This window comes from Octodon degus, unplaced genomic scaffold, assembly GCF_000260255.1.
Source record: "Octodon degus isolate 3935 unplaced genomic scaffold, OctDeg1.0 scaffold00286, whole genome shotgun sequence".
Classification (NCBI taxonomy): domain Eukaryota; kingdom Metazoa; phylum Chordata; class Mammalia; order Rodentia; family Octodontidae; genus Octodon; species Octodon degus.
In genome coordinates, this window is record NW_004524862.1 from 1,354,514 (window position 1) to 1,379,664 (window position 25,151).

At 53.7% G+C, this 25,151-nt stretch overlaps 3 protein-coding genes across 6 annotated transcripts; 1 reads left to right on the forward strand and 2 right to left on the reverse strand.

The window, feature by feature from the left end:
• Positions 1-43: 43 nt before the first annotated feature.
• Agap2 (ArfGAP with GTPase domain, ankyrin repeat and PH domain 2) lies at positions 44-16,757 on the reverse strand. Of its 2 annotated transcripts, none has more exons than XM_004647032.2 (18): positions 11,371-13,248; positions 9,766-9,824; positions 9,126-9,213; positions 8,754-8,839; positions 8,460-8,607; positions 7,324-7,458; positions 6,904-7,013; positions 6,347-6,505; positions 6,119-6,205; positions 5,934-6,038; positions 5,280-5,442; positions 4,982-5,101; positions 3,856-3,984; positions 2,616-2,764; positions 2,442-2,532; positions 2,087-2,309; positions 1,739-1,994; positions 44-1,617 (listed from the first exon to the last, which is right to left on the reverse strand). In XM_004647032.2, exons 1-18 carry the CDS (start codon positions 12,527-12,529, stop codon positions 1,375-1,377), a joined length of 3,510 nt encoding a protein of 1,169 aa, XP_004647089.2. In that variant the 5' UTR covers positions 12,530-13,248; the 3' UTR covers positions 44-1,374. The 2 variants fall into 2 exon arrangements, with proteins under 2 accessions (XP_004647089.2, XP_004647088.1); XM_004647031.3 differs by lacking the exon at positions 11,371-13,248 and adding an exon at positions 16,470-16,757 and having other exon boundaries at positions 1,138-1,617.
• Positions 16,758-19,555: 2,798 nt separating this feature from the next.
• On the forward strand, positions 19,556-22,501 carry Tspan31 (tetraspanin 31). 3 transcript variants are annotated; one of them, XM_004647033.2, is made up of 6 exons: positions 19,556-19,892; positions 20,388-20,555; positions 20,906-20,986; positions 21,262-21,390; positions 21,664-21,777; positions 21,872-22,501. In XM_004647033.2, the coding sequence occupies exons 1-6, from the start codon at positions 19,830-19,832 to the stop codon at positions 21,944-21,946; spliced, it is 630 nt and encodes a 209-aa protein (XP_004647090.1). In that variant the 5' UTR covers positions 19,556-19,829; the 3' UTR covers positions 21,947-22,501. The 3 variants fall into 3 exon arrangements, with proteins under 3 accessions (XP_004647090.1, XP_023563050.1, XP_023563051.1); XM_023707283.1 differs by lacking the exon at positions 19,556-19,892 and adding an exon at positions 19,994-20,049; XM_023707282.1 differs by lacking the exon at positions 20,388-20,555 and having other exon boundaries at positions 19,687-19,892; positions 20,942-20,986.
• Positions 22,483-25,151, reverse strand: Cdk4 (cyclin dependent kinase 4). The gene is made up of 8 exons (XM_004647034.2): positions 25,096-25,151; positions 24,490-24,726; positions 24,192-24,327; positions 23,914-24,081; positions 23,655-23,764; positions 23,366-23,416; positions 23,112-23,247; positions 22,483-22,877 (listed from the first exon to the last, which is right to left on the reverse strand). The coding sequence occupies exons 2-8, from the start codon at positions 24,705-24,707 to the stop codon at positions 22,785-22,787; spliced, it is 912 nt and encodes a 303-aa protein (XP_004647091.1). The 5' UTR covers positions 24,708-24,726; positions 25,096-25,151; the 3' UTR covers positions 22,483-22,784.

Sequence of the window (25,151 nt, forward strand, 5' to 3'; positions counted from 1 at the left end):
ACCCTGACCTGCCTCTTCAAGAACAGACCAGCAGCTCGCCTCCTAGACAAAAATCACTTCCTCTTTAATTGCTGTTGAAGATTCACACCACCTGCCTCTGAGGAAATGAGGGGGGCATCCCCTCTGCCCCCACCCTACTTCCCTCCCAATTACCTGGTCTTTTGCAAAATACTTTAGCCAGAAAAAAAAAAAAAAAAAGACCAGAAACCACTGACACAAACGGTCCAAGGGCTGGGTTGCTTGAGGGAGGCACAGCTGGACCAGGTCAGTCCACCCCAGCACCCTCTTTGGGAGCACAGGGGACCTGGAAAACACAGCCACTGCACACCCTCTCAGCCCTGGCTAGGAGGGAGCATGAGGTTGCAGGAAGGGTCTGGAGCTGCTCCAGAGGGAGGGAGGGGCTGGACAGAAAGAAATAATGGGGGTGGGGTCCCGTTGTAGGAGCCCCCTTACCCCAGATCACCACGGGCGCTGCACAGTCACAGGTACGCAGTCACAGGCACAGACACAACCCGAGAGCACCCCCGCCCGCCCCACCCCTGCCCACCCTTGGCTTCCCCATCCCAAAACACCCCCCCACACCCCTGCCCACCCCAACCCCGTGTCGGGGAACAAAGCAATAAATTACAAGGCCCTTTCCCAACCCCTTTAGCCTGCTTCTGCTCCATCCATTCTCCCTCCCAAGATTGTAGAAGAGGGACACAGGCTCTTGGCTCCCCATGGTCCTTTAGCTTCCATCCATGGGTAGGTGTAGGGGAACATCCTGATTTCCACTACTCTTGGTCCCTTTCACGGAAAGGGTTAGGGACGCCCCCACCTCCATGGGCAGCAGGGGTCCTGCCCCTCGCTGTGCACCCCTTCACAGGGCAGTGAGATCAGCATGGAAGGTGTGGGAGTCCCCTATTGGCCCCAAGTCCCAGGGCTAGCCCTCCACGTACCAACCCCTCCCTCTGGCGTGGCGTCGCCCCAGGAGCCAGCCTGGGTTTGGAATCCCGCCGTAGGCTGTCGAGTGTAGGGCAGGACTAGGTCTCTCCAGCCTGTAGGGGCGCGCGCGAGTGGGCGAGTTCAGGCGCCCAGGACCGCGGTGGGGGCTTCCCTTCTATAAACACCCGGCACGCACACCCAGAGCGATCCGAGTGTGCAAACAGTGGAGGGGGGCGTGTCGAGCTGGGGTCTCCATGCCTCGTTGGGGAGGAGGTGAGTTTGTGTCTTCGGGGAGGCGTGGGGGGCTGTGCTCGCGTGGGGGTAGGAAGTGCTCCCGTGGGGTGGAGTGCGCGTCGGAGAGGTGAGTGGGTGCATCTGTCCGGCGGTCCGCCTGGTGGGGTCGTGCCCGGGCCGCACAGGGGTGGGGGTTTCTTCCCCGCTGCTGGGCAACTATACCAGCGCGAGCGGGGCGTCTGCGCGACCCACGCTGGCGGCGCTGCTCCGGCGGCGGGGGCTGGGCGTGGCGGTGATACTGGGCGTGGTGGCCGCGCTGGGAGTGGTGGCCGCGCTGCCTCCCTCTCCGGGGCAGCCGTGCTGGAGGAGGATGTCCGCACACAGCTGGCTGCCAGCCTGGCGTGCGTAGAAAAGCGCCGTGTGGCCCTGAGCGTCGCGGGCTGCCACGTCCGCTCCGTACTAGAAGACGAAAGAGCAGCGTGACCGCGCGTTCCCGAGGGGCCACACGTGCACTCCACCTCCCCAAGACTACCAGCCCCACCGCCGGGGTCTCCTGGAAATATCCCGCCCGCTCGCCTACCCACAGCAGCAGCTGCGTGATGACAACGTGGGCCAACTCGGCCGCCAGGTGGAGCGGGGAACGGAGCTGCGGGTCCTCCCCGCCAGTGTCCAGCGGCCCGTGTCGCGCATGAGCCAGGAGCAGGAGCACAGCGGCCACGTCCTGGGCCTGCACAGCGGCCCACAGCTGGCGACCCCAGGGCTCCTCCGTCGTGCCCAGTGGCGCCAGGAACAGCAGCTGCTCGTACTTGGCACGAATCCACGACTCCCGTTCCTCCCTGCGAGACAAGGAGCCAACTGAGAGGGCTCTAGGGACCGCGGCCCCCAGCCCATACGCCCCTCTGGGAGCCACAAGTTCCCGTATGTGTACCTCGAAGAGTCCTTCGTGGGCTTGGCGCGGCCCCGAGTGTCGCTCTCCCACACGCGGTTGGCCATGTCGTTGCCGATGGCCGTCAGCACCAGGGTCAGCTCCCGCGGCCAGTCGTCCAAGTCGAGCGAGCGAACGCGGGACAGGTGTGTGCCCAGGTTCCGGTGAATGCCCGAGCACTCGATGCAGATGAGTGCGCCCAGGTTCAGGCTGGCCCACGTTGGGTCTGGGGACGACGTGCAGAGGTCGGCTCCGGGTTGGGCAGCGCGAACGAACGACACCCTCGGATCCATGGGCCCCACACCCCCTAGCCCGCAGGACCATCTCCCAGACACCTTTGCTGCCCTCTTGCACTTACTTGGGGCCCCGCAGTCCACACAGATGGAGTTTCCCTTGGCGTTCCGGATCGCCTGGATGGCCACGGCTTCACTCTGGCTGTCTGACCGCAGCTGCAGAGAGGGCTGGATCAGTACTGGCTGCCCCTCCTCTTCTTGGATACCACTGCCCTCCCCCCAACCCCTCAAACTATTACCTTGACCTTGCTGCTCTCACAGCACTGCAGACTGGCCAGGATCTGACTCTCGATGGCTTGGACCCACGCGTCCCGCTCTTCGAAGCTGGCTGCCTCAAAGTGCCATGTCTGACCAGTGCTGGATACGATCAGGAACTCAAAGTTTTCCTCTGAGTGGGGGGATTGGATGAGTCATGAGGGACAAAGTTCAAGCAGGGGCTGCCTTCCCCAAACCCTTCCTCCCTGAAGTCCATCCCGAGCCCCTGGGAATGGGGCAGTAGGGGGAAAGCAGAGGGTTGGGGAGAGCAGGAAGCCCGAGCACATGCAGGGAGAGGCAGGGGCACCCCCACCCTCTGCACCCCAGCTGAGCGCCCCTCCCAGCTCCCCACTTGTTACCTGCTTTATAAATATTTCTTAAACTACCAAAGGATTTTAGTTTCCACATTTTGCGCTTGGCTGGTTTCCCGAAGCGAAGGAGATAGAGATAGAATGGAGAGCAAAACAGAGAGAGACCAAGAAAGAAGAAAAAGGCAGATGGAGAGATGGAGAAATAGTGACAGAGAGTGCCAGAGACAAAGCAGGACAGACAGATGGGGAGAGAAAGCAGAACTAAAGTCAGTGGCCCGGGGCAGAGTGGAGCAGAAGCCAAGAGCCAGGAGAGTAGGCAGATCTGGAACCCGGGTCTGAGCACCCGGCAGAGAGCAGGGGCATGGGGTTATCACCACCAGAGAGGAGCCCATCTCTGAAGGAGGAGGGAGGGTCTGGATCTGAGTGAACACAGGGGAGGGGACTGGAGTTGGGTGGGAGGTGGGAAGAGGGACATGGGGCTCAGGAGGAGTATCAGGGGCCTGGGCTGGTGACTGTGGAAGAGAAATGGGAATTACCATTGTCGTGGATTGTTGAGGAAACTTGGCAATCACTGAAAATTATTGGGAGAAGGTGGATGTCTCTGGACTGAGTCACTAGGGACAGGGGTGTAGGTACAGGGGTCTTAAGTGGAGATGAGTGCAGGGGCAGGAACCAGAGAGTCATCAGGAGAAGGAGCAGGAGCTACAGAGTTATGGGTGTCATCGAGGACAGGGGCTGAGGAGCAGGGAAGGACCGGGCCTGGGGTGTCCGTCAACTTTTCCACTAACTTGTGTGCAGTGTTAAGGCAAGCCAAGCACTCAGCCAGGCCCTTTCCTCCTGCTGCAGGAGCTAGGCCGGGACCTGATGTCAGTCTGAGGGTCGGGGTGGGAAGGCAAATGCCCACCAGTCTCACCTTCGGCCTGCACAGCAGCACCCTCAGTCTTGGATGGCGTCGTCAGTTTTTTCCTCCTCTGCTTCTTCACCATGGGAGAAGGAGGGGGTTCCCGACTCAGAGGGCTCAGGTCTCCAGATGGGGTACAGTCTTAGGGAAGGGGACATAGCTGCCTCAGATTTCCTGATTTCTCAGTAGCATGTCCCTTCCCCTGAACTAGCATTTTGTCCCTCTCCATGAGGTGCCCTTGGACCCTTCCTGAGGAGATGGGAGGTGGGACAGATGAGTGGTTCCGAACGTACTAGCTTTCAGACCTTGAGCAAGTCACTTAGTCTTCTGAGCCTCAGCTTCTTCATTCCTAAAATAGGGATAACAATCTTTTTTTTTTTTTAAGTTTATTTATTTATTGTGTGTGTGTGTGTGGCCAGCTCAGCCCACCAGGGGGCGCGGCTGGCTGGCATGTGGTGCTGGGGGATCGAACCGTGGTCCCTGTGCTTTGCCAAGCTTGTTCCAAGTAGGTGCTTTAGACCACTGAGCCATCTCGCCAGCCCCAGGGATAACAATCTTGACCTGGTAAGTTTGTTGTGCTTTTACAATGCTACTTGGTATTATGTTTCCAAACATTCCAAACACTGATGACTGACAATATGCTGAACACTGTTCTCCGTTTGTTTAAAACTTGAGGTAATCTTGTGAGGTAGACACTACTGACTCCATTCTACCAATGAGGAAACTGAGGCAAAGAAAGGTCACATAACTTGCCCACGAGGTGAGATGGGACCGCTCAGGCAAAGGCGGCTTGGTTGTAGAGTCCACCTGTCTTAACTACCATGATAGACACAGTGTGTTTGGGCTCAGTGCCGGGCACCCAGCAGACACTCCATGTGTTCCCTCCAGCATGTATTCCAGCTCTAAGCCTCCACTCTGCTTTCACTTCCCACCCACATCCCATTTGTAAGTTCTCTCTCTCTCTCTCTCTCTCCCTCTCTCTCTCTCCCTCCCCCTCCCCCCCTCTCTCCCCCCCCCCGGCCCCCCGGCCCCAGGGAATGAACTTTGCAGGTGCTAGGCAAGGCACCCTGCTCTACCCAGCCTCCAACACCCCACTACTGTATGTAGTAAATAGCCAATGGAGGGCAGTTCCACTGACCAGTGCTGAGGGCTCGGGCCAGATTCCTGTCTGGCTTCAGCAGGTGCTTTGATGTCTGGTCTGGTGGCGGCTGCAGGGAGCTGGGGCTGGGGCTGGGGCTTGGTGTGGGAATAGTGGCTTCTGTCAGAAGAGGAAGAAGATGAAGCCCCATGACCTCTCTGTGCCTGGCCCCTCCTTATACGTGACCTCTTCGGCGCCTGCTTTCCCACTTGCCCAGGCCCAGGCCCACCCGGCTCCTTCTCCCCCTTTGCTTCAGCCTTGGCTCCGCTCTTGCCCCTCTGTCATGCACCCCACTCACCAGGGCCTTCGCCCATCTGGACACTGCTCATGTCCTTCACCAGCCCATTGATGCTGGCTGAAGGGCCAAAGGCTGAGATGGCCCTCGGGGGCCTCTTGCCTGGGACTTTGACTGTTGTTCGTAGCAAGTCCATCTCCTTGCCGTGGGTGCTGTGGATGTAATCCTAAAGAAGTATAGGGATTGAGAGGATGTGGGAGGCTGGGGTCTCTAGGGGTGTTGGGAAGCAGTAAATAGTCTGGAACTGGGGTTCTGCATGATGACTGGGCTGGGATCATCAAGCTCAACCTAGCATGATCTCCAGAAAGCAGCCCGCAATAGCATGCCAGGGCCAGGCCCTTCCTGGGTGCTCTCTCATGACTTAGTTCCTGGGGAGGTGAAATTACCTTCACATCTCCAGCACTGGTAAATGTGGGCTTTTTTTTTTTTTTTTCAGAACCAGGGATTGAACTCTGGCCCTTGTGCTTGCCAGGCAAGCACTTATTCTACTGTGCTCTCTCCCCAGCCACCTAACAGTAGGCTCTTAACATGCTTGCTAAACTTTAAGTGAACAGGACTAGAGCTTCCCCGAGATGACATTCATGCTTGTCAGGGGCACAAGGTAGAGCAGGAAGTGCCTCCAACACTGGACAGAATGGCCCATTTTCTGCTACTCACATTAATGCTGGGGTGGTACAGTAGGAAGCCATTACTGGACAGGGTCACATATTTCTTCTTCCACTCTTTGTTTAAGGAATTGCCACTGCGCTTTAGTAGGAAGCTCTAGAACACAGAAAAAGGTGTGAGAGAAAAGCCAGCTAAAACTAGCTGACCCAGCCTTCCTTGGCCCTGGGAATGCTCACCTGTTTAATAGGGATGGCTCGCCCACTCCCCGTTGTCTCTCCCCGGCTGTCCAAGCTTCGCTTCTCAGAGTCACTACCCCGACGATTCTAGAATGGTTATTGGAATCCATCAAATGCAGGACAGAGAAAAGGACAGGGAAGACAGAGGAAGAAAGGTCCACCAGAGAGATATGTGAACTAGGGAAGAGGACAGGTAACACAGGACAGGAGGGTAGGGATGTTTAATACCGCAAAGAGGCTGGTCCTTCGTTTGGCTGCCCGGTGCAGGGATCCTGGGGTGCTCAATCCAGCCACTGCAGCCGCTTCAGCTCGGAGTTCCCGGTGCCCAACATTGGGGGAGGACGGAAGGGAAGAAGAGTAGTCACTAGTGTGGCCCCCATTACTAGCCTGGGGACAAGGAAGAGCCAGCAGAGTTGAACTACTCCTGTTCCACCAACCTACCCTTCCATCCAGTTATATGGGCAATTGGAGACATTCCCTGATCTCATCATTATTCGCTGACATTATCATGCATAATAAGAATTCTGAGTAGCATTGTTTAGAGTGCTTTCAATTTTGCATAGATTGACTTTACAAGTATTATGCCATACAATTTTTCAGATAACCTTGGGAGGGTGGGTGGCTGGTTCAAAGACTGTGCAAATGGCATCTCAAACCTGGTTGATTTTCTACAAAATGTTCCTGCCATTTCCACCTGTTGCCAGCCCCTCCAACACCTTTTAATATCCTGTACCTGTGTTTGGATTCCCAGCCCCTACTCTTTTGTCCCTGAAACAGCAACTTACCTGCCCAGCTACAGGGGTGGATGCAGCTGAATGGCTTGGAGAGCTGGGCAGGGACTTGCAGGCAGCCAGAAGCTGTTGCTGTTTGCGCAAGGTCACCACCTTCTGGGCCACTGAGGGGAGGGAGAGAGGGAGGAGGATTGAACAGAGCAGATATCCAATGCCCAGCTCTGAAAACCCCCCAGGAGATCGCATAAGCCCCAACTTTCTTATCACTGGTCACCATGCCACCTGTGGGCTTGCCAGTTGCTAGAGTTCAAAAATACCGCCTATTAAGGCAAACCCACTGGGGCCTTCCTGATCTGTCCTTACTCCCACACAGGCTAATGTCTATTGCAGACAGAGGTCTAGATGCTGGGCCTCTAGAGCATTCCAGGCTCATAGCTCCCCAACTCCCACACAGGCTGGTATTACCACACTCACCCTCCTGGAAGACCCGATCCACATTGAGCCCATAAGTTGCACAAGTCTCGTAGTAGCTACAGCGCTTCATGTCTGCACACAGAGCCCTGGCACGAGCATCACCCACCACCCGAGGGGAGGAAGCACTGATCCTGTCTGAGAACAGAAAAGGGCAGGAATGCACGAGGGCCCTTCCCCACTCTACCAGTTCCCTTTCCCTTGTGCTCTAGGAGTTTGTCAGTCTGTAGGGGGAATAAAGTTTATGAGCCACCAAGCTCTGCACACAGCTCACACACCCAGCTTTGTGTAAGGAGCCAGGGTGAGTGTGTGTGTGTGTGTGTGTGTGTGTGTGTGTGTGTGTGTCTGTGTCTGTGTGTTTTCAAGGACTAACTACTCCAGAGATGAGTGGAGCTTCCTGACAAGGTTTGAAATGGCTGAGACTCACAAGTGACACTCTGCCCTGCAACTCAATTGACCCCTGCCCTGAGTGACAGAACACCAGGCATGTATACCAGGAAAGGACTGGATGGTGGTCCATTTACTCTGCAGTGAGAAACAGGCCGCAACTAACAAATGGAGGCTAGCACCTGTAGCACAAGCGTCCACACAGAAAGTCCCAGCAGCTTGACACATGTGGCACTGGAAAGACAAGCTCTTGCTGTTCTGGTGGAGAGTCTCAGAGCTTCTAAGTAACATCTTTGAAAACCAAAAGGTTTTCTACACCCCTGTTTTCTCCCGAATTCCCATTGTTTTCAGATTAAATTCTTTTTAAGAGTATCAGCCTAACCCCATCATATGAAGGGGGAAATGGGAAGATATGCTTCTGTCCATACTACTTAAGATTTTCTGTGTCTTGCAGTTCCATCAGGAAATAGCAGAGTGAGAATACCAGGCAGGTGACATCTCAGGAGAGGAATGGAGACAGCTACTATGACTGTCCTTTCCTCCGTGGTAGTCCCCTTTCCTCTGGTCAGACCTCCTTGGGATCTCTGTGATGGGTTTTATGACTGCCTTACTTGGAGATCTGTTCTCTCTAGAGGGTTAATGAAATCGAAGTAGCCACTTTCACACCTTATGAAGTTCACATTCATGGTGGGCAATGCCCTAGAGGCAGCTAGGGCACCCCAGAAAGAAGTGCTTCCCCAACCCCTCCTTACCTTGTGTCCCCACCAGTGCCAAGGCCAGGCCTCCTCGCCCCTCCCCACGAAGAGAGCTCAGCTGTCCATGGAGTCGGCTCACAGCCTGGAAACTGTTCTCATCCTCCAGGCTGAAGACAAAGATCACTGCATCTGCCCAGCCTGAGAACTTGCGGGGGGTGGGAAGGCAAATGGAGCATCAGACAGGCCTGTTCCTTTGAACATTATGCAGAGGAGAGCTGGGAAACCAGAGCCTCTCCCTAATCCAGCATGAACCCTAGCCAGCCTACCTGCCCCACCCCCTCCACCTCTCACCTTGGCATCAGGGGCTCCAGCTTCCTCTCGGATCAGCACCAGATGAGTCTGCCCATCCACCAACATCTCTTTCTTGTACTGCTCACCTGTTCAGGACAGTTGAGTATAAATAGGTCAGAGGTGACAGGTCATCCAACTGTTCTATGTTCCCTGTACTCTGTTTGTTTGCTTTTTCCAGAACTGGGGATTGAACTCAGGCCCTTGTGCTTGCCAGGCAAGCACTTATTCTACTGAGCCATCTCCCCAGCCTGTTCCCTGTACTCTAACTAGTGTGGCTTCCTCCTGCACCCTAGTCTCCATACCTGCCCAGCCACTGGTCTTACTGGTGCCCCAATCCCAATCCTTAGCTTACTGTAGCTCCTGAGAACTCACTCTCAGTCTTCTCCAGCACCTGGTATGAGCCAGTCAGGAATCGGTGGATAAGCGATGACTTTCCACTCCTGGTGTCACCCAGAACACCCTGAAGGCAAGGTTGAAGAGCAGAGACAAAACTCAGAAGGAGAAAACAGGCTCAGATCTGTGCGTGTCAGAGAACCCAAAGGGACTGGCAGTGTTAATTCACCCAAGCAGATCCTACAGGGCCTGGATGACAGGCAGCCAGGAGAAAGCAACTGCAAAAAAGCATGGTAAGACATGATCCCTAGCTTGAAGCTGACCCCAACGTGAAGAATGTCAGTGGCTCAGGACCAGCTTTTTTTGTTGTTTAAGAAATACATTAGGGGTAGTGTGTGTGTGTGTGTGTGTGTGTGTGTGTGTGTGTGTACATGCAACCCAACTCTAGGCAAGACAACATAAAAGGATAAAGGCCAGAAACAACAATGAGAACCTTGGAAGACAGCACTGAACTAGCAGGGAAAAGAAGCATGACAGAAGAAGGAAAAGTTGTACAGATGCATTGAGCACCACACACTAGTGCAATGAAGGTACTCTCAAGAGAACTGGAAAACTAGAGCTACTCCCACAGAAAAGCAGAGGAGGGGAAAGGAGTGCAGAGAGGGTCTGAGTTACCTACCAGGCGCAGTTCAGGAATGGAGCGACTCAAAGTCCACTCCTGGCTATTGACCACAGCCTCTGTAATGGAAGAGGGGTGGTAAGAGGAGTGTCTCCTGTGCACTAGGATTCTAGGCCCTCAGCCACCCCTCCTTTCTTTGCAGGTCCCTGAACCTCGAGGACTCTTTTACACAGAGGTGTGTGAAACAGATAGGTCTGAGTGGTCCCTGGTCCTCCCATCCCAGCGCTCTTCCCACAGCTGTTGCTGCCGCTCAGTGGTTGCCTAGCAACAGAGCTAGCAAGACAAAAATACTTCAGTTGGCATCTTCCTTAAAGCACATCCCCAAACGTGGGTCCTTGCTCCAGACTGAGAAAGTAGTGTTCTAAGTGGTGGGTTCTTCTCTTTGGAAAGATAAGAGGGTCTCCTCTCTGACCCCAAATTCCCAGCGCTGGTCTTTGAGGAAGTACAAGACAGAAGAAGTGGTTCTTCCTTAACCTCCATTTCACTGTGGAGAAACCAAGGCAAGGGGTTCCCTCCCCTTTTCAAGGTCAAAGGCATGATGGCCCTGACTCCTCTAAACACCCCAAGTGATTTTCCTTAGCCTTCCTCTTCCACAGCCTTCCCACAAGCTCCTCCCAAAGAACTGCGAGGCAGGCCTCGACCCTAGGCCTAGAGAAGTCGGCGGCCTAGGGGAAAGGAGGCTCCTTCCACAGGCCAGTCCGTCCCCCACGCCTGACACTGCCGGACGTTCCCGGGGCGCCGCAGCTGCGGCGGGAACGCTCGGATCCGGAGCCATCTGCTCCCACCGCTCCAGAGCCAAGCCCCGGGGCCGCCCCCGCTTCCAAAACCGCCTCCTCTCCGGGGAGTGTGAGCCGAACTGAGTCCCCGCCTGTCTCCCCCAGTTAAAAAATAGTACTAAAGACACCCCTGGGAAATAAATAAATAAAACGCTGCCTTCCCCCAAACCGCCTCCGAACTCTCCTGGGGTAAGAATTGTCTTTGCAGCAGTTCCGCCCCCTTGACTCACTCGGGGTCAACCCCGCGGGTGTGGACTCCGCTGCCTGGCGGAGGTGGCCGTGGGAGGGGGGCAGCGAGGCTTCCTCTCCGCCTCTTGCTTCGCATTTAAATCTCCAGCACGTTCCAGCCCCCGCACACCCGCGGGCGCCCTGTGCGCCTAGTCGACGTCGCGGGGAGAACACCAAAAGCCAGCTCCCAACCCAGGAGCAGACCCGTCCCTGGCTAGGAGCTGCCTACAAGGTCACTGTCATGCCACCTGCTCAAGGACTTGGGGTAAACTGAGGCTTCTCATACCCCTCTCTTTCAGGGTCCCTCTAGACTTCTCTGAGAGCAATTGCCTTGGTCACGTTGACCAAGGGCATCATTTCCCAGAAAGCTCAGGCTCCGAGTCCCCTCAAAATCAAGCCACCTCGCACACTGCATCGCACAGTGCTCACCCTCTTCAAAACGTCGTATTCTTTGCCTCGGCCCTCGGCAGAGGGACGAGACCGGCTCATCCGCCCACCTGACAGAAAAGTCTTCCCAGTTTTCCGCGCATCGCCTCCCCTCAACCAACTGAGCATTCCAGCCACCCTCCCGTCACCACTGCCAGGCCCTGACCCTACTCACTAGGGGAGGCACGGAGCTCAGCGCCCAGCAGCTCCCTGGACCCGCTGCCAGAAGACAGGCCTGGGGGTCCGGGAGGGGGCCCGGAGCCGGGCGGCCCCCCTGTGCTCTTGGTGAAGATACCGCTGATAAACTTGAGCATCTTGCGGTCACGAGTGGATGCTCGGCCCCCCTCCCGGCCCCGTTTCAGCCCCGGAGCTGGAGGTTCCAGGGTGATTGGAGGTGCAGGACCAGGGGGCTGCGTGGAGGCGGCTGCAGCAACAGCGGCTGGAGTTGGGGTTGCTGGGATGGTTAGCGGAGGAGGAGAACCTGCAGGCGGTCCTGGGTGCAAGTCACTGTTGTCCAAGGTCTTACTCTTGCCTTTCCGAGGGGACAGCTTCCCTCGGGCTCCAGCCCCAGCCCCGACCCCACCAGAGGTCGTGGCTGCAGCGCCCCCTCCCCCGGCGGTGACGGCCACGGTGACAGAAGCTCCAGTTCCAGCGCTGCTCTTCGACCCCTTGACCCTGGGCTTGCCCTCGCTTTCGGGCCATGACAGGCGGCTGCCGGCGCCCTTGCCTACTCCGGCTTTGGTTCCACTCGTGGTCACGGTCTTGCAAGGCTTGGGAGCCGGCGGCGGAGGCGCCACCTTGAGCCTGCGGCTCCCGGTGCCGGGGTGCGGAGAGGACGAGCCGGGGACACCGCCGCCTAGCCGGCCTTCGGGCTCTGGGCCCCCCCAGCTGGGGCTGCTGAGTAGAGGGCGCCGAGAGGAGATGGGGGCGCCCCCAGGCTTGGGGTCCGGGCTCAGCCCCCCGGAGAGCGAGGCTCCGGGAGGGGCGGCCCAGAGGGACAGGCGGCGGCCTGGAGCCGGGGACACGGGGCGGGCTGGGCTGGCCGGAGCTGGGGACAGGGCCGGGGGCTCCGCGCCCCCCGTGCCCGCGCTGCTAGTGCTGATCCACAGCGCATCCTGCCGGTGAAAGAGGCGCTCGTGCCGCTTCTTGCCTGGCTCCTCCGCGCCGCGGGGACTGCCCGGGTCGCCGGGCTCAGTGCCTCTGGCCCCGGGGGCGCCGGCCGCGACTGCAGACGGAGAAGGTGGCGGCGGAGGGACCGACTCGAGCTTGACCAGGGTCAGCGAGATGAGGTAGGTCGTTGTCCGGCGCTGAAGCGCGCCCGCGCCCCGGCTCATGGGGCCCGGAGAGCCCCGAGCTGGGGAGGGGAGGGGACTCCCCCGGACTGCCTCAGGGGGGCCCGGCCATGGAACCGCCCTGCTCGCTGCCCCCAGCCCCCGGACCCCCCTGAGCCTCCGGCCCGGCTCCGCTGTCGCCGCCGCCTCCGCCGCCTTCGCTTGCGCCCCCCTCCCATCACATGGGGCGCCCCCTCCCCATGCTCCCCACCCTGCGCCCCCACCCCCTTGGAGCCCCGGGACCTTGGTGCTGCTCCAGGGAGGCGCGCCGGACCGTGCACCCCGGCCTGGGTGGGGGCGCCGAGATGGGCGGAGGAGGGCGGGGAGGATAGTAGTGGGGGGCAAATGAGGGAGACAGAGGAAGAGAGGCAGAAAAGGGGACCGGAGACCAGGGGAGAAGAACCGGTGCGGGAGAGGCAGGGGTGGGTAACCGGGACTCAAGGGACGGGGGCGCGGATGCGATCGGAGAGGGGGTCCTGAGGAGGGTGGGAAGCTAGCGAGGCTGGCCGTGGGGAGGATTCGCAGGGGCGCTGGGAGGACGCTGGGGATGGAGAGACGGGAGGTGGCGGGGGAGGAAGGAGGGAGCGGGAGGGGGGTGGGGACCCACGAGTCTGGGGTCTAGGAGGGGAGGGGCGTGAGAGCTCGGTGAGAGTCCCGGGGCCTCGCCCCGGCTCGGCTGGGTCCGGATGCGCGCTGTGTCCGGGCGCTCCCCTCACATTGAGGAGGAGGCGGCCCCCGGCCCCCCCACCCCATCTCCCCCCACCTCTCCACCAGCACCGCTGTCTGCGAGGGCGGTACAAAATCCAGGACTGGATTTCCCTCCCAAATCCTGGGCTGGATTTCCTGGGAGTCGGACTCACCTACTCCAACAACCTAGCCCCTTCCTCTCACCAACCAGGTTGGCAATCGACTGTGGGGGCGACGGTAGGGATGTGGTACTTAGGGCTAAAGGTAAAAGTCGACATACTGGATGGACAGTCTCCAGAAACAGTGATCCAGAACTGGGGATCACTACCAATTCTAGGGGAGCTGAACTGGGAAAGTAGGGAGCCCTGAAATCCCTCTCTCAGGACTCCTCTTCCCTCTCCGTACCTGGATACATTCACTTTCTCATCACCCAGCTCCCTCTCCCACCCACAGCGCTACATTTAGTGCTTTGGTGGGGCTCTGACTTGCGCAGACTGTCCCAAAGTGAACTTGGAAAGTGTTCCCCAGGGAAGGGGACAAACAAGGAACTTAGCGGGAGGTGGGGGGTTGCCTGCGCGCTGGGGGTGTGAGGGTTCAGGAGCCTAGCCTGTCGAGTGAGACCAAGGCCCCAGTTTAAAGTGGAGGGAGAAGAACTATATCTACGGATAGACGCCCCCCCATACCAAAATGCATCCAGTCACCATAGCAACCGGAGCTCCGAGAGAACCTCAGAAGCAGTAGGGATAAGCAGAGAGGAGGGATTTGTGTGTACAGTGGGTGGGGGCCCGCCAGGGGACGTTCGGTTACTGAAAGTACCACCTTCACACATGGTTACCTACTTCTGGGCTATTTTGCTCCCCAGTATAAGGACCCCCTCAGTTGAGGCAGCAGCAGCTGGCCTCTCCTGAGATTCAGTTCAGTCTCCTGAGGTTTATGGGGCGGCGCTTTTAGAAGGTTCAAGAGGAGGTAAGCACTGAGCAATGGACATCTTTGCTCTGTGTGGCTGTGTTGCCCACCCCTCTGTGGGGCCTTGGAGTTCAAGGCTCTGTCCTTCAGCCTCACTGAGAAGCCTAGAAGGCACATAGAGAAGAGAGGCTGAGACCGCCATGGGGTGGGGTGGGCTGGGAGGGAGATCTCTTGCAGCTTGGCAGACCCCTGCCCAGGATGTGGAGAGTCCTCACTGTCCCTTGATTTCTCGTCCCACCCTCCTGACGCAACCTAGACTATAATAAGTGCTGCCGTGGGCGGCACTCCGAGGCAAGAGCCCTCAGCTTGCTTGGCCTGGTGGGGGGTGAGGGGGGGCAGCACCAGAATGCTGGGTGCCCGTTGTTCTCCTAAAGGCCTGTGCTTAGTCCCTCTCAGAGGTCCTATCTCAGAGGTCTGAAGCTTTTCCCTGACTTCCTGCAGAACCAGGATGATTCCAGTGAAGGAAACCCTTCAGTACTCTTTTGAAGGAGATTGTGATGAATTGTTGGCTCTGCCTTAATCTTCCTTCCTTTGATGGCTTGTTTTCCTTGATGTTCAATGGGAACAAAATCCCGACTCTTAAGGAAGGAGTAGAACAAATTACTTATGAAGAATAGAGTCTTGGGCTGGGGGTGTAGTTCAATGTGAAACACTTACTTTCCATGTAGGAGGCCCTGGAACCCCTGGGTTCCATCCCCAACACCACAAAAGGAAGAAAAAAAAATCTGGAGTCTTCTCAGACTCTACCCACCTTACTCCCTGCTTTTCCACAGCTCCCTACTGTTCTTCCCCCCATAAAAGGAGAGGTTTAAAAAAAAAAAAAAAAAAAAGATCTCTCTATGTAGTTCAGGCTGGCCTTGAACTCACTGTATAGTCCAGGCTAACTTTAGACTCTAGGTAATCTTTGTCTGTCTGTCTGTCTGTCTGTCTCTGTCTCTGTGTCTCTGTCTCTCTCTGTGTCTCTGTCTCTGTCTCTGTCTCTGTCTCTCTCTCTCTCTCTCTCTCTCTCTCTCTCTCTCTCTCTCTCTCTGAGTTGGGGCTTAGAGTTTTTCCCTGGAACAACCCCCCCAGCCTGCCTTTCTAACTAAGGCTGTTAAGGAAGATGGCAGATGTAGGAGAGGAGCTGACAATGCTCAGCAGGGCAATGAAAAGAGAGGGACATGAGAAAGGGATTGTACTGTCCTATTAGGAACCCAAACCAATTCCTTCCCCCAAGTTATGCTTTAGAGGCCTCTCCCATTAGGGAGGCCCTCCTCCCACCCTCACCCCCCTTTGCCTTTAAAGCAGCTAAGAATGGAGAAAACTGAAGTGATTGGAAGAGATCAGGATCCATTCAATGGAGAGGGTGCTTCTATCAGACACCCCTCGAAAGCACAGAGCCCTGCTTTTATGAGTCATTTGATACCTCAGAAGTAAATGAAATGAGAGCAAGCTAGGAATGACATCCAGTTCCTTAGTGGCAGGCCTTGTGGATGCAGAGAAGCTATTCTTGCCAGGGGCCCACCACAGGACTGAAGACCGGGGTGGGCAGGAGGATGTGGCGGATGGTGTTGCCATGGCAGCACTTCCTCCCTGTGTTGTCATCACTTGCTCTAATGGCACTAAGGAGGTAGAGCGGAAGGTGTGTGTGGGGGGAGACAGGAACAGGAACATGGGGAGGAGAGAGGACCAAGGAGAGTTCTGTGAACCTCTCTGTACTTGGGCTAAGTAGAGCATGATGTTTATAAGTTAGTGTGTGCCTAGGAGTCAGAGTCTCTGCGTGGTCTCTCTGTCTCTGTCTCTCTGCCTCTCTCCTCTCTTCTCTGTCTCTCTCTCTCTCTCTCTCTCTCTCTCTCTCTCTCTCTCTCTCTCTCTCTCTCTCTGTTTCTTTCTATATCTAGAGAACAAGAGGTCACTGATCCTTAGTGGGGCCTGGGAATGAACACATTATCCAGTCCCAGAACCTCCTGCCCCAGACTGCTTCCTGTTCTGGACTCTCTACTGAGGACCACGTTAACTGTGGCTCTGTCACAGCCCGTCTTCCTCATGCTTACCCACTTCACTGCCAAGAAGGTCACCTAAACAGTGACCTGTATTTTGTTTCCCTGGGAGAAAAATCAGAGTTGGGGGAAAAAAATGATAGCTCTCATGTCATTTTCCGTCCTCCCCAGATGTATTCTTTCTCAGAGTCCCAGCTCCATCTTGAGGACTAGGAAGTCTCTGCCTAAGAAATGACATATGACACAGCTCACCCATATATGGCCCTGCTGGTCCATAGTACATCCAAGTTGGGCACTGATCATTCTCTTACCTCGTATGGTACCCAGTGAGGCCTCGATGCTGTCCCGAAGATCGGGGTCACTCACTCTTTCTGCCAGCTTCCTCAGGTGGTTTAGAGCCTTCTTGGTCACCTCATGCCTTCGGATTTCTGCTCTCACCGCAGCTACAGCTAACTGCCTCTGGGCGTGCATGTTGCCCAGACCTGTCTTGCCAGACTAACAGCAACCTCTGGCCTTGAAGCCCATGGCCCCACAGATCCAAACCCCAGAAGGCCCCTCTACTGTTCCCAGAACTCTGGTCTCCAGAACTCTCCGTCGCCACTGCCGCAGTAGCAGCCCGCCCTTCCGTCTGTCAGCCTCACTTCCTGACTGGTGAGTTTCAAACCCACAGCCTGGGACAGAGCTACCTTCTGTACCTCCCGCCCCCTCTAGTGTTGGCCTATCTGACCTGTCAGCCAGGTCCTGTTACGATTCCCCAGCCAGGTGGAGGGAGAGACCATAACAAGGTCCCAGGGCCTCCTGTGGGAGGTGGCTAATTAAAATGGGTGTTGGTTCTGGGAGAATGTGTCCAGCCAGGTCTCACATACCATCCCAAACTCTTGGGAGATCTGCAAATTTGAATTGTTTCAAACACACAAGAATCCACGCACATCTGCTGCCTCACAGCCCTGACTTGTAGTGTATAGCTGTACTTGCCACTCTATTATTTGTGTGTGTGTGTGTGTGTGTGTGTGTGTGTGTGTGTGTGTGTGTGTGGCCAGCTCAGCCCACCAGGGGGCAGGGCTGGCTGGCATGTGGTGCTGGGGGATCGAACCGTGGTCTCTGTGCTTTGCCGAGCTTGTTCCAAGTAGGTGCTTTGACCACTGAGCCATCTCACCAGCCCTGTACTTGCCACTCTATACATGCCACTGAGCCCTGTGTACTAATGTCCTAGATTGTCACCCTTCCTCAGTTATCTACTGCAGCCACCTCCTGTTTAAAAGGCCCCATTACTTATGGGGACGAGTTATAGAGAAGTAAAATAACCTATAACCAGATAAAACTACTATGCTCTGTGTTCACTGCTTTTATAATAATTAGCATGTATATAACATGTAGTAGTTTACAATATACTTCCATATATATTACCCTGGTGACAGGCCCAAGGGGTAGAATTATTTATCCCCATTATGAAGAAAAGGCAACTGAGGCACAGAGAGGCCAATAACTGGTAAAACAAAGATACAGATCTAGGACTCCTGCAACATCTTTAAAATTTTTATTTAGCTTTTGCTTGTTTGAGACAGGGTCCCACTATGTAGTTCAGGCTGGCCTTGAGCTCACTATATACCCAATTACAATTTTAATACCTTTTTCAGCAAACACAATCAAGGTGCTTGCCACTCAGTTCTCTTCCTTAATACCATTGTCTTGTTCTTAATTTAGGACCTGAAAGCAAAGAATGTAGATGATGATGGAGAAAATGAACATTGAGGGGTAGAATTGTGGCGAGGTGGGGGGGATAATTGTAGTTTGACTTAATTTATTTCAAGTTTCTCTTCTCTTGGCTGTCTTGATAGTAATTTATGAAGAACAAGAGAATACAAATATGTGAATATTTGTGAGTTTGGAGATGAGACTAGGATTAGACACAAACCTATAAAATGGCCTAAACAGTAGTAATATTGAGTATTCCTATGAGTCAGGCACTGCTTTAAGTATTGTATATATGCTTGCTTATTTGTTTACTTATTTATTTATTTTTGTGGTCCCGGGATTGAACTCAGGACCCTGTACTTGCAAGGCAAGCGCTTATTCTACTGAGCTATCTCCCCGGGCCCTGTTTGTTTATTTAGACAAGGTCTTGCTATGTAGTTCAGGATAGCCTTGAACTCACTATGTAGCCCAGGCTGGCCTCGAACTTGTGCCAATCCTCCTGCCTCAGCTTCCCCAGTGCTGGATTACAGGCATGTTACCTGGGTCATGCTCATTCACTTATTTCCATAACAAGCCAGAAGTTGTGAGGGGTGTGTTGATAGAGGTAAGTGTACTACTTATCCTCATTTTACGATGAAATAGACACAGGGAGTTTGCAGTCAGTAGGTGACAAAGCTGGAAACTCTGTAATCTGTTTCTAGCCGTAAGACTACACTGCTTAGGCAGCCATAGGATATACATACACACAACTGAATCATTCTATAAGGTTGGCGAAGGTTTTTGTTGTTGTTCCCACTAAGACTGTTTCCTAGGAGAGGGATTATCCCTTTGCCCATCCCTTGAAAACGGTAGACTGTGAAAGCACTTGTGCAATAGTGAACTGTTGCAGTGTTGAGCAACCACCATGCCCACCTCCGGAGTGAAAATGTGGAGACGTCTCCTTCTTCTTGTATTTAGCCTGCTCCAGTTAGGTCAGTATTTGCAAGCCAGGGGACAAGCACGTGTTCTGAAGGTGTTGTGCACTCCTGTGTGGAGCCCAGAACTATGTAGCTCAGTCTGGCCTCGAACTTGTGTCAGTTATACAGGGGCTTTGTCATTAAACACTGTGACTGCTGGAGGCTGCTTCAGAATTCCGCACTGAATTTCTGGCTTAAAGGGATGTGGTACAGAACATGTGTGCTAGTGGACATACAAACATGAAGCTTTAGGTGTTGCTATGCACAACTCCGAGCGTCTGTGGTTAGGCTAGAGCTCAAAATTGGGTTCTGTTGGATATTCCCGAGTGTGATACAATAACAACCAAGGGATGGCGTCATCATTATCATGAGGTCACTGCGGGACGAGGGAAAGAGGCGGGGACAAGCGCTCCTCGGTGTGGAGCCCTTTCTGTCCAGCTCTAGAAGCCCCTCTTTCATGGCCTGAATTCAGGGACTCCATCCCCAGCCTTTACTCTTTGGGAGGGGGCGTGGGTGGGCTCACTAAGCTGCCCTGACAGGACTTGAACTTGTGAGCCTCTAGCGTTAACCTCCCAAGTGCTAGGATTCAGCGTGCGCCGCCGCGCTGGACTGCTCCACCTGAATTTCTCCATAGCCTCCTCGGATCTGCACCCTGTCAACTCCGACCACATAAAGCACGATTTTCAATCCGGGTTTCTAAACTTTAGTCTCTGGGCGGCCTGAGAACGTCTAGAAACCCTACCCCCAGGTTTATATTTCATCCAATGAAGCAAGCAAGGGGGGGGGACTGAGAGGCGGGCTGATGACGTAATTCAGATTGACTGGCACTTAAGCCATTGTCGTCCTGGATTAGCCTTGAGTTTCGCCAATCCATTAGCAGGGGTGGGTCGGTGCAGCCGCAGAGACTTGATTTGGGTGGCCTCGATTTAAAGAGACAGAAGCTGTGGAGGTTTTAGGAGACTGTCCCCAATACCCTACCCCCAAGTCCTTGGGACCACTTGGGTCCTCAGAGCTGGGGAGATGGTTTGTGGTGGCTTTGCCTGCTCCAAGAATGCTCTGTGCGCTCTCAACGTGGTCTATATGGTGAGGTTTTGGGGGTGGGGGAAGCTCCAGGGTGGAAAGGCTGTGGGGAGAATCTCCAGGGACTTCCGGCAGGGAGAGGGGTGTACTGGGGGGGGGTTCCAGGAAGATTCCCAGGCACTTCCGGTGGAGGGGATTCCTGGGGACTTCCGTGGAAGAGGTGAGACTTCCGGTGGTGAAGGGGCTTGTTTGGGGATGGGGGTTGTAGGCATAAGGTCTCGTCTCATTTCTGTGAACTACTTTCTTACCCAAGTAGAAGCGATGGACAACGCTGAGGGTTCCGATTGTCTGTTTTTTGAGACTGTTGAACCTGCTCCCACCCATTCCAGCCTTTCCGACCTCCTTTGAGAAGACAGTCAAACGATATTCTTACTTCCATTCGCTACCCCCATTTACATCCAGCTTGATTGTCCTGTTTGCCCAAGTTCCTTTGTGTCAGCCTCTGATGGTATTGCATGCTAGCGTTCTTTTGAGATGTATCCTGTTTGTTTCCTGTAGCTGGTGGGCTTGTTGCTCATTGGAGTGGCTGCTTGGGGCAAGGGCCTGGGCATAGTGTCCAGCATCCACATCATTGGAGGAGTCATTGCTGTAGGAGTTTTCCTTCTCCTCATCGCAGTGGCAGGACTGGTGGGTGCTGTCAACCATCACCAAGTCCTGCTCTTCTTTGTATCCTGACCCAAAGTGACAGGGTACTGGGTTTCTTGGGAGGGCTGAGTTGACCACGAAGATAGGGTGAAGGACTTAAAGGATCCTGGGGACACATCTCACTGCCCTGCCCTACATCATGGTCCACAAACAAGGCTTATGATTCTGTTTTCACCTTGGCATGGTTGTGTAACTCCTATGAAAGCCATTATTTTAAGTTCATTTTATTTTGGTGTCAAGAATCAAACTCAAGACCTTGCACTTGCCAGGCAGGTGCTTGTGTTGCTGAGCTATATCCTTAGCCCCAAGCCCGTTATTTTAAGTGGAGCATAAAAGAATCTAGGTATTTTTTCCGTAACGCTTCTGCTCAGTACATGATCATCCTTGGTCTGGTCTTCATCTTCCAGTTTGGAATCTCTTGCTCCTGTCTGGCTATTAACCGCAGCAAACAGGTAAGGGTTATCATTTTAAAATACTTGACAGTTGTCAACCCTACCCCTGCCTAGTTCCCTGTCTGAACTACCAGGTTATCCCTAACCCTATTCCAGACTTGAGGTATTTGCTTCAGGAATATATGGGTAAATTCATGATCTAGAGCGAGAAGCTGAGAAAGTTTTTAATTGCAATGCACTGTGTTTGTGAGACTAACTCTGCTTTAATAGACACACCTGAACTGAGATAGGGATGTAGGGAGATTAACTTTCCTTTCTTTGCCCGTGTCTTATAGACAGATATCATCAATACTTCTTGGGGGGTCATGAGTAACAAGACCCGGCATGAACTGGAAAGAAGTTTTGACTGTTGTGGCTTGTTCAACCTCACAACCCAGTATCAAGATGATGTTTCCTGCAACGCAGTGAGTTGGGATTGGGGTGGGGGGACCAAAGCGGAGAGTATGGTAGAAAACAAGAACAGTGCCCAAATTGAAAGGTTAAATTTGAATGACATCACCTCTGTGGCAGCTGTCTTGTGCTGATGTTGATGAAAGCAAGAATACAGACACTAGGGATTTGGCCAAGTGAGATTTTAGTCTGTAGGATACTAGTAAATAATTTTAAGGGTCGTTCACCATAATTATCTGCATAGGACAACTCAACAATTTTGCATTTTTTATACTTTTCATTTCCAGCTGTGTAAGAACAGGAGTTCCACATGCCAGATGTGTGGAGAAAAGTTTCTTAAGCATTCAGATGAAGCCCTAAAAATCTCAGGGGGTGTTGGACTCTTCTTTAGCTTTACAGAGGTAACTTTCTGCAGTTCCCTCAAGTACCCTTTGTCAACCCTCACTCCCAGTTTCCAAATTGATTTGCACTGTGTCTCTCCCTTTGTTCCTATAGATCCTTGGTGTTTGGCTAGCAATGAGATTTCGGAATCAGAAGGATCCTCGAGCTAACCCCAGTGCCTTTCTATGAGACTCTCCGTCATTTTGACTTCTTTTCCGCTCTCAGCTTTCCCTTAAGAACACCTGGAGTCTGTATCCTTTGAAAAAAAGGAAAGGGCCTCTGCCACATCCTCTGAAACGGACTAGGCCTTGACATACTTTGATGGAAGATTATAGGGAATAGAAGCAAAATTTTTATTTTTCTCCCATGTGGACCCGGGCAGCTCCTGAAGTCATTTATAGCTGTTTTCCCTCTTTCTTCTTCTACATGCTGGACCACCTCAGCACACCTGGCCTGGCTCCAAGGATCCACCAGGAACAGAGCCCAGAAAACTCCCCCAGAACTCTTAAATGTGTGGGGCCCAGTTGGAGGAAGTGAACATAAAAATAAATCCCATTTTAGCTCCATAATCAAAGAAGCACCTTAAATTCCTTTTTCTTTGCCAGTCACTTGACTGCCTAGGCCCTGTGTAACTTAGGGAAGGTCTTTAAGGTTCTGCAGAGAAGTTCCTCCTCCTAAGTGGCTTCTCCAGTCTCCCAATGGCAAAGCCAATCTGAGAAACATTAAAAAAAGAAAAGAACACCACATTTTTTGTCTTATTTTGTTTCCCTGTATAAAAAAAGATCAGTATCAAGGTAAGGTGGGGGGAGAGATACCCCTTAGTGTAGAGAAATGGGGCACAAGGATAAGCCTCAAAAGGAGGGTAGTTAGGGAATGTCATTAAGGCAACAAAATATTCTCTGTAAAAAACTGCAGGAGCACCACAGCCTCCGAGACAATGGCAGAGGTCTCCTTCCCAGTGGGGATTCTCTCAAGTGTCCGGAAGGGAAATGGCAGCTTCTTTCTTCTGTGGCAGCTGCTCCACTGCTTACTCTGGGTCACCTTCTTCCTTATGTAGGTAAGAGTGCTGCAGGGCTCGGAAGGCAGAGATTCGCTTGTGTGGGTTAAATGTCAGCATTTCCTAAGAGGAGAAGCAAAGGTCAGAAAACCATGGGGAAAAAGACCTGCTGCCCACATTCTACCATACCTGGGAAGGGCTATTTTCTACATCACCATTTGTCCGTAGTCCTTCATGGTAGCAATAAAAACTGCATCCCATCCACCAAACAGGTCTTGTGAACCAATGGTCTGGGCCCTTACGTGGGACTTACTCCATTTCCCACCTCATCCCCCAGGCCATGCCCAGGCCTAGTACCAGCAGCAGTTGTGCTCCAGATTCCTCCATCTCAGGTACCACTGACTGCACAGGGCGAGGCCCTCTGGGTGAAAAGGCTCCTCGTGGTAAAGATACATCTCGAGGCCAGTCATCCTCTGGAGGCAGCCCAATCAAGCTGTGATAGAGACAGAAGAACTCTGGTCAGCTGGGTCTTCCATCTCCCACCCCCAGGGTTAGACTCAGCAGAAACGGGACTTAGAATGGAAGACCTTTCCTCCATCTTGGGCACTTACTCAAAAATTTTGCCCAACTGATCAGCTTCAGAGTTTCCACAGAAAAGAGGTCTAAAGAGAGAAAAGATACAGGTAGCAAATTATTTTCCAAAATAATAGTGAAACAACTATTGTTAAATAGAATATGGAGAATAAAGAGACATGATGTTTGTAATTTCACAACACATCAGAGTTTCTGACTATGGGCAATGTAGTGGGTCATACTCAAATAGAAAAAAAACATGATATGGATGTAGTGTATGAACAGATTTGAGGAACTCAAGATGGTTTAAGGTTTGGGATCGCATACTTTCGACGAAACATCTCTGCAAAGATACAGCCAACACTCCACATGTCCACTGGTGTTGCATACGTAGACTGCAGAAGAACTTCGGGAGCCCGGTACCAGAGTGTAACCACCTAAAGGGGATATTAAGGGTAGATGAGCGCGATCCTAACTACTATGAATCACAACTACTTAACTGAGGATGTAGCAGGACTTCTCTACTATGGGCAACCAATTTCTTGCCCCCAGCCAGAACCCATGTGGCTACCATCTTTTCACTAACCACTGGTGTAAGGGCCATCTGGTAGCTGTAGATTCTTGCTAGACCAAAGTCGGCCAACTTGACTGTTCCACCACTGGTCACCAGAATGTTCTCTGGCTTCAGGTCTCGGTGAACGATGCAGTTGGCATGAAGGAAATCTAGGCCCCTCAGAAACTGACGCATTAGATCCTGGTTTGGAAGGAGGAGGTACAGACTTACTAGAAGCCAGGCACTATGCCAGAAATCCCAAGTTATACTACAAAGATCCCATTCAACTTCTGGCAACACACCCCACTTACCTTGATGGTTTCAACTGGCAAGCCTGGTGGCGGGGCCTTGTCCAGATATGTCCTTAGGTCTTGGTCTACGTGCTCAAATACTAGGGTCACCTTGATCTCTCGGTCGGTTCGGGAAGTAGCACAGACATCCATCAGCCTGGTCAGAATTAGCGTTCACTCACTGTCAATCCCCTTGGATCCAATGAAGTCTCTCACATTCATTTCCTAGGGCAGAGTCCCCTCTTCTATCCTGACCACACAACCTACTTACAGGTTACCTTTTCCCCTGTACCCCATTGCCAACCCTTCAACTTCTCACCGGACAACATTGGGATGCTCGAACGCCTCCAGCCGCCTTAGTAAGGCCACCTCACGTACTGTGCTGATGGGCAGGCCTCCTCCAGCTCCTCCTCCATTGGGGACTCTCACACTCTTGAGGGCTACGAAGTGGCCACTGTGAGGATCACGGGCCTTGTACACGGTCCCATAAGCACCGACACCAATCTCAGCCACTGGTTCATATCGAGAGGTAGCCATTCTCAGATCAGGGGAGACCCTGCAATCAGAAGCCTATGAGCCTGCAGCAACAGAGTGACTCTCACAGGAAACGGCGGGGCCACCATCACGACCTCCTCATTCCCTTCCCAACTTTTAAGGAGCTCCCATCACCCCACCGTGTAACACATTAAGTTCTAACAGAAAAAGTGTTTTTTTTTCCTTAGGGACCATTGTACCTCACACAAAAGAGATCACACATCAAACAAGACCTGCATCGAAGTTTCTACACCCCAGCCTCTTAAAATTACACCACCCACGACTACAAAGGCCCCTTTTCCCGCCCTTGGGCGACCCTTCCATAGGCGCACGCGTGGGAAGCCGTGGGGGCGGGGACCGGTCACCATTCCAGGGAAGGGGCTGTACTTACCTCAAGCCAGGCTAAGAGCTGAGGGGGCAGCCCGTTATCGGGGCCTCGAAGCCGCT

Excerpts from the sequence above, each read along its gene's own strand:
- Agap2 (XM_004647032.2), bottom strand. The coding sequence starts at position 12,529 with ATGAGCCGGGGCGCGGGCGCGCTTCAGCGCCGGACAACGACCTACCTC. Across the intron at positions 2,765-3,855 it reads TGCTGCTGTGCAGGCCGAAG|AGGAAAACTTTGAGTTCCTG; the intron begins GTGAGACTGGTG and ends CCCCCCACTCAG. Across the intron at positions 1,995-2,086 it reads CCCACGAAGGACTCTTCGAG|GGAGGAACGGGAGTCGTGGA; the intron begins GTACACATACGG and ends CTTGTCTCGCAG.
- Tspan31 (XM_004647033.2), top strand. The coding sequence starts at position 19,830 with ATGGTTTGTGGTGGCTTTGCCTGCTCCAAGAATGCTCTGTGCGCTCTC. Across the intron at positions 20,556-20,905 it reads ACCAAGTCCTGCTCTTCTTT|TACATGATCATCCTTGGTCT; the intron begins GTATCCTGACCC and ends GCTTCTGCTCAG. Across the intron at positions 21,778-21,871 it reads TCTTCTTTAGCTTTACAGAG|ATCCTTGGTGTTTGGCTAGC; the intron begins GTAACTTTCTGC and ends TTGTTCCTATAG.
- Cdk4 (XM_004647034.2), bottom strand. The coding sequence starts at position 24,707 with ATGGCTACCTCTCGATATGAACCAGTGGCTGAGATTGGTGTCGGTGCT. Across the intron at positions 24,082-24,191 it reads TGCCAGTTGAAACCATCAAG|GATCTAATGCGTCAGTTTCT; the intron begins GTAAGTGGGGTG and ends CTTCCAAACCAG. Across the intron at positions 22,878-23,111 it reads CTGGAGCACAACTGCTGCTG|GAAATGCTGACATTTAACCC; the intron begins GTACTAGGCCTG and ends TTCTCCTCTTAG.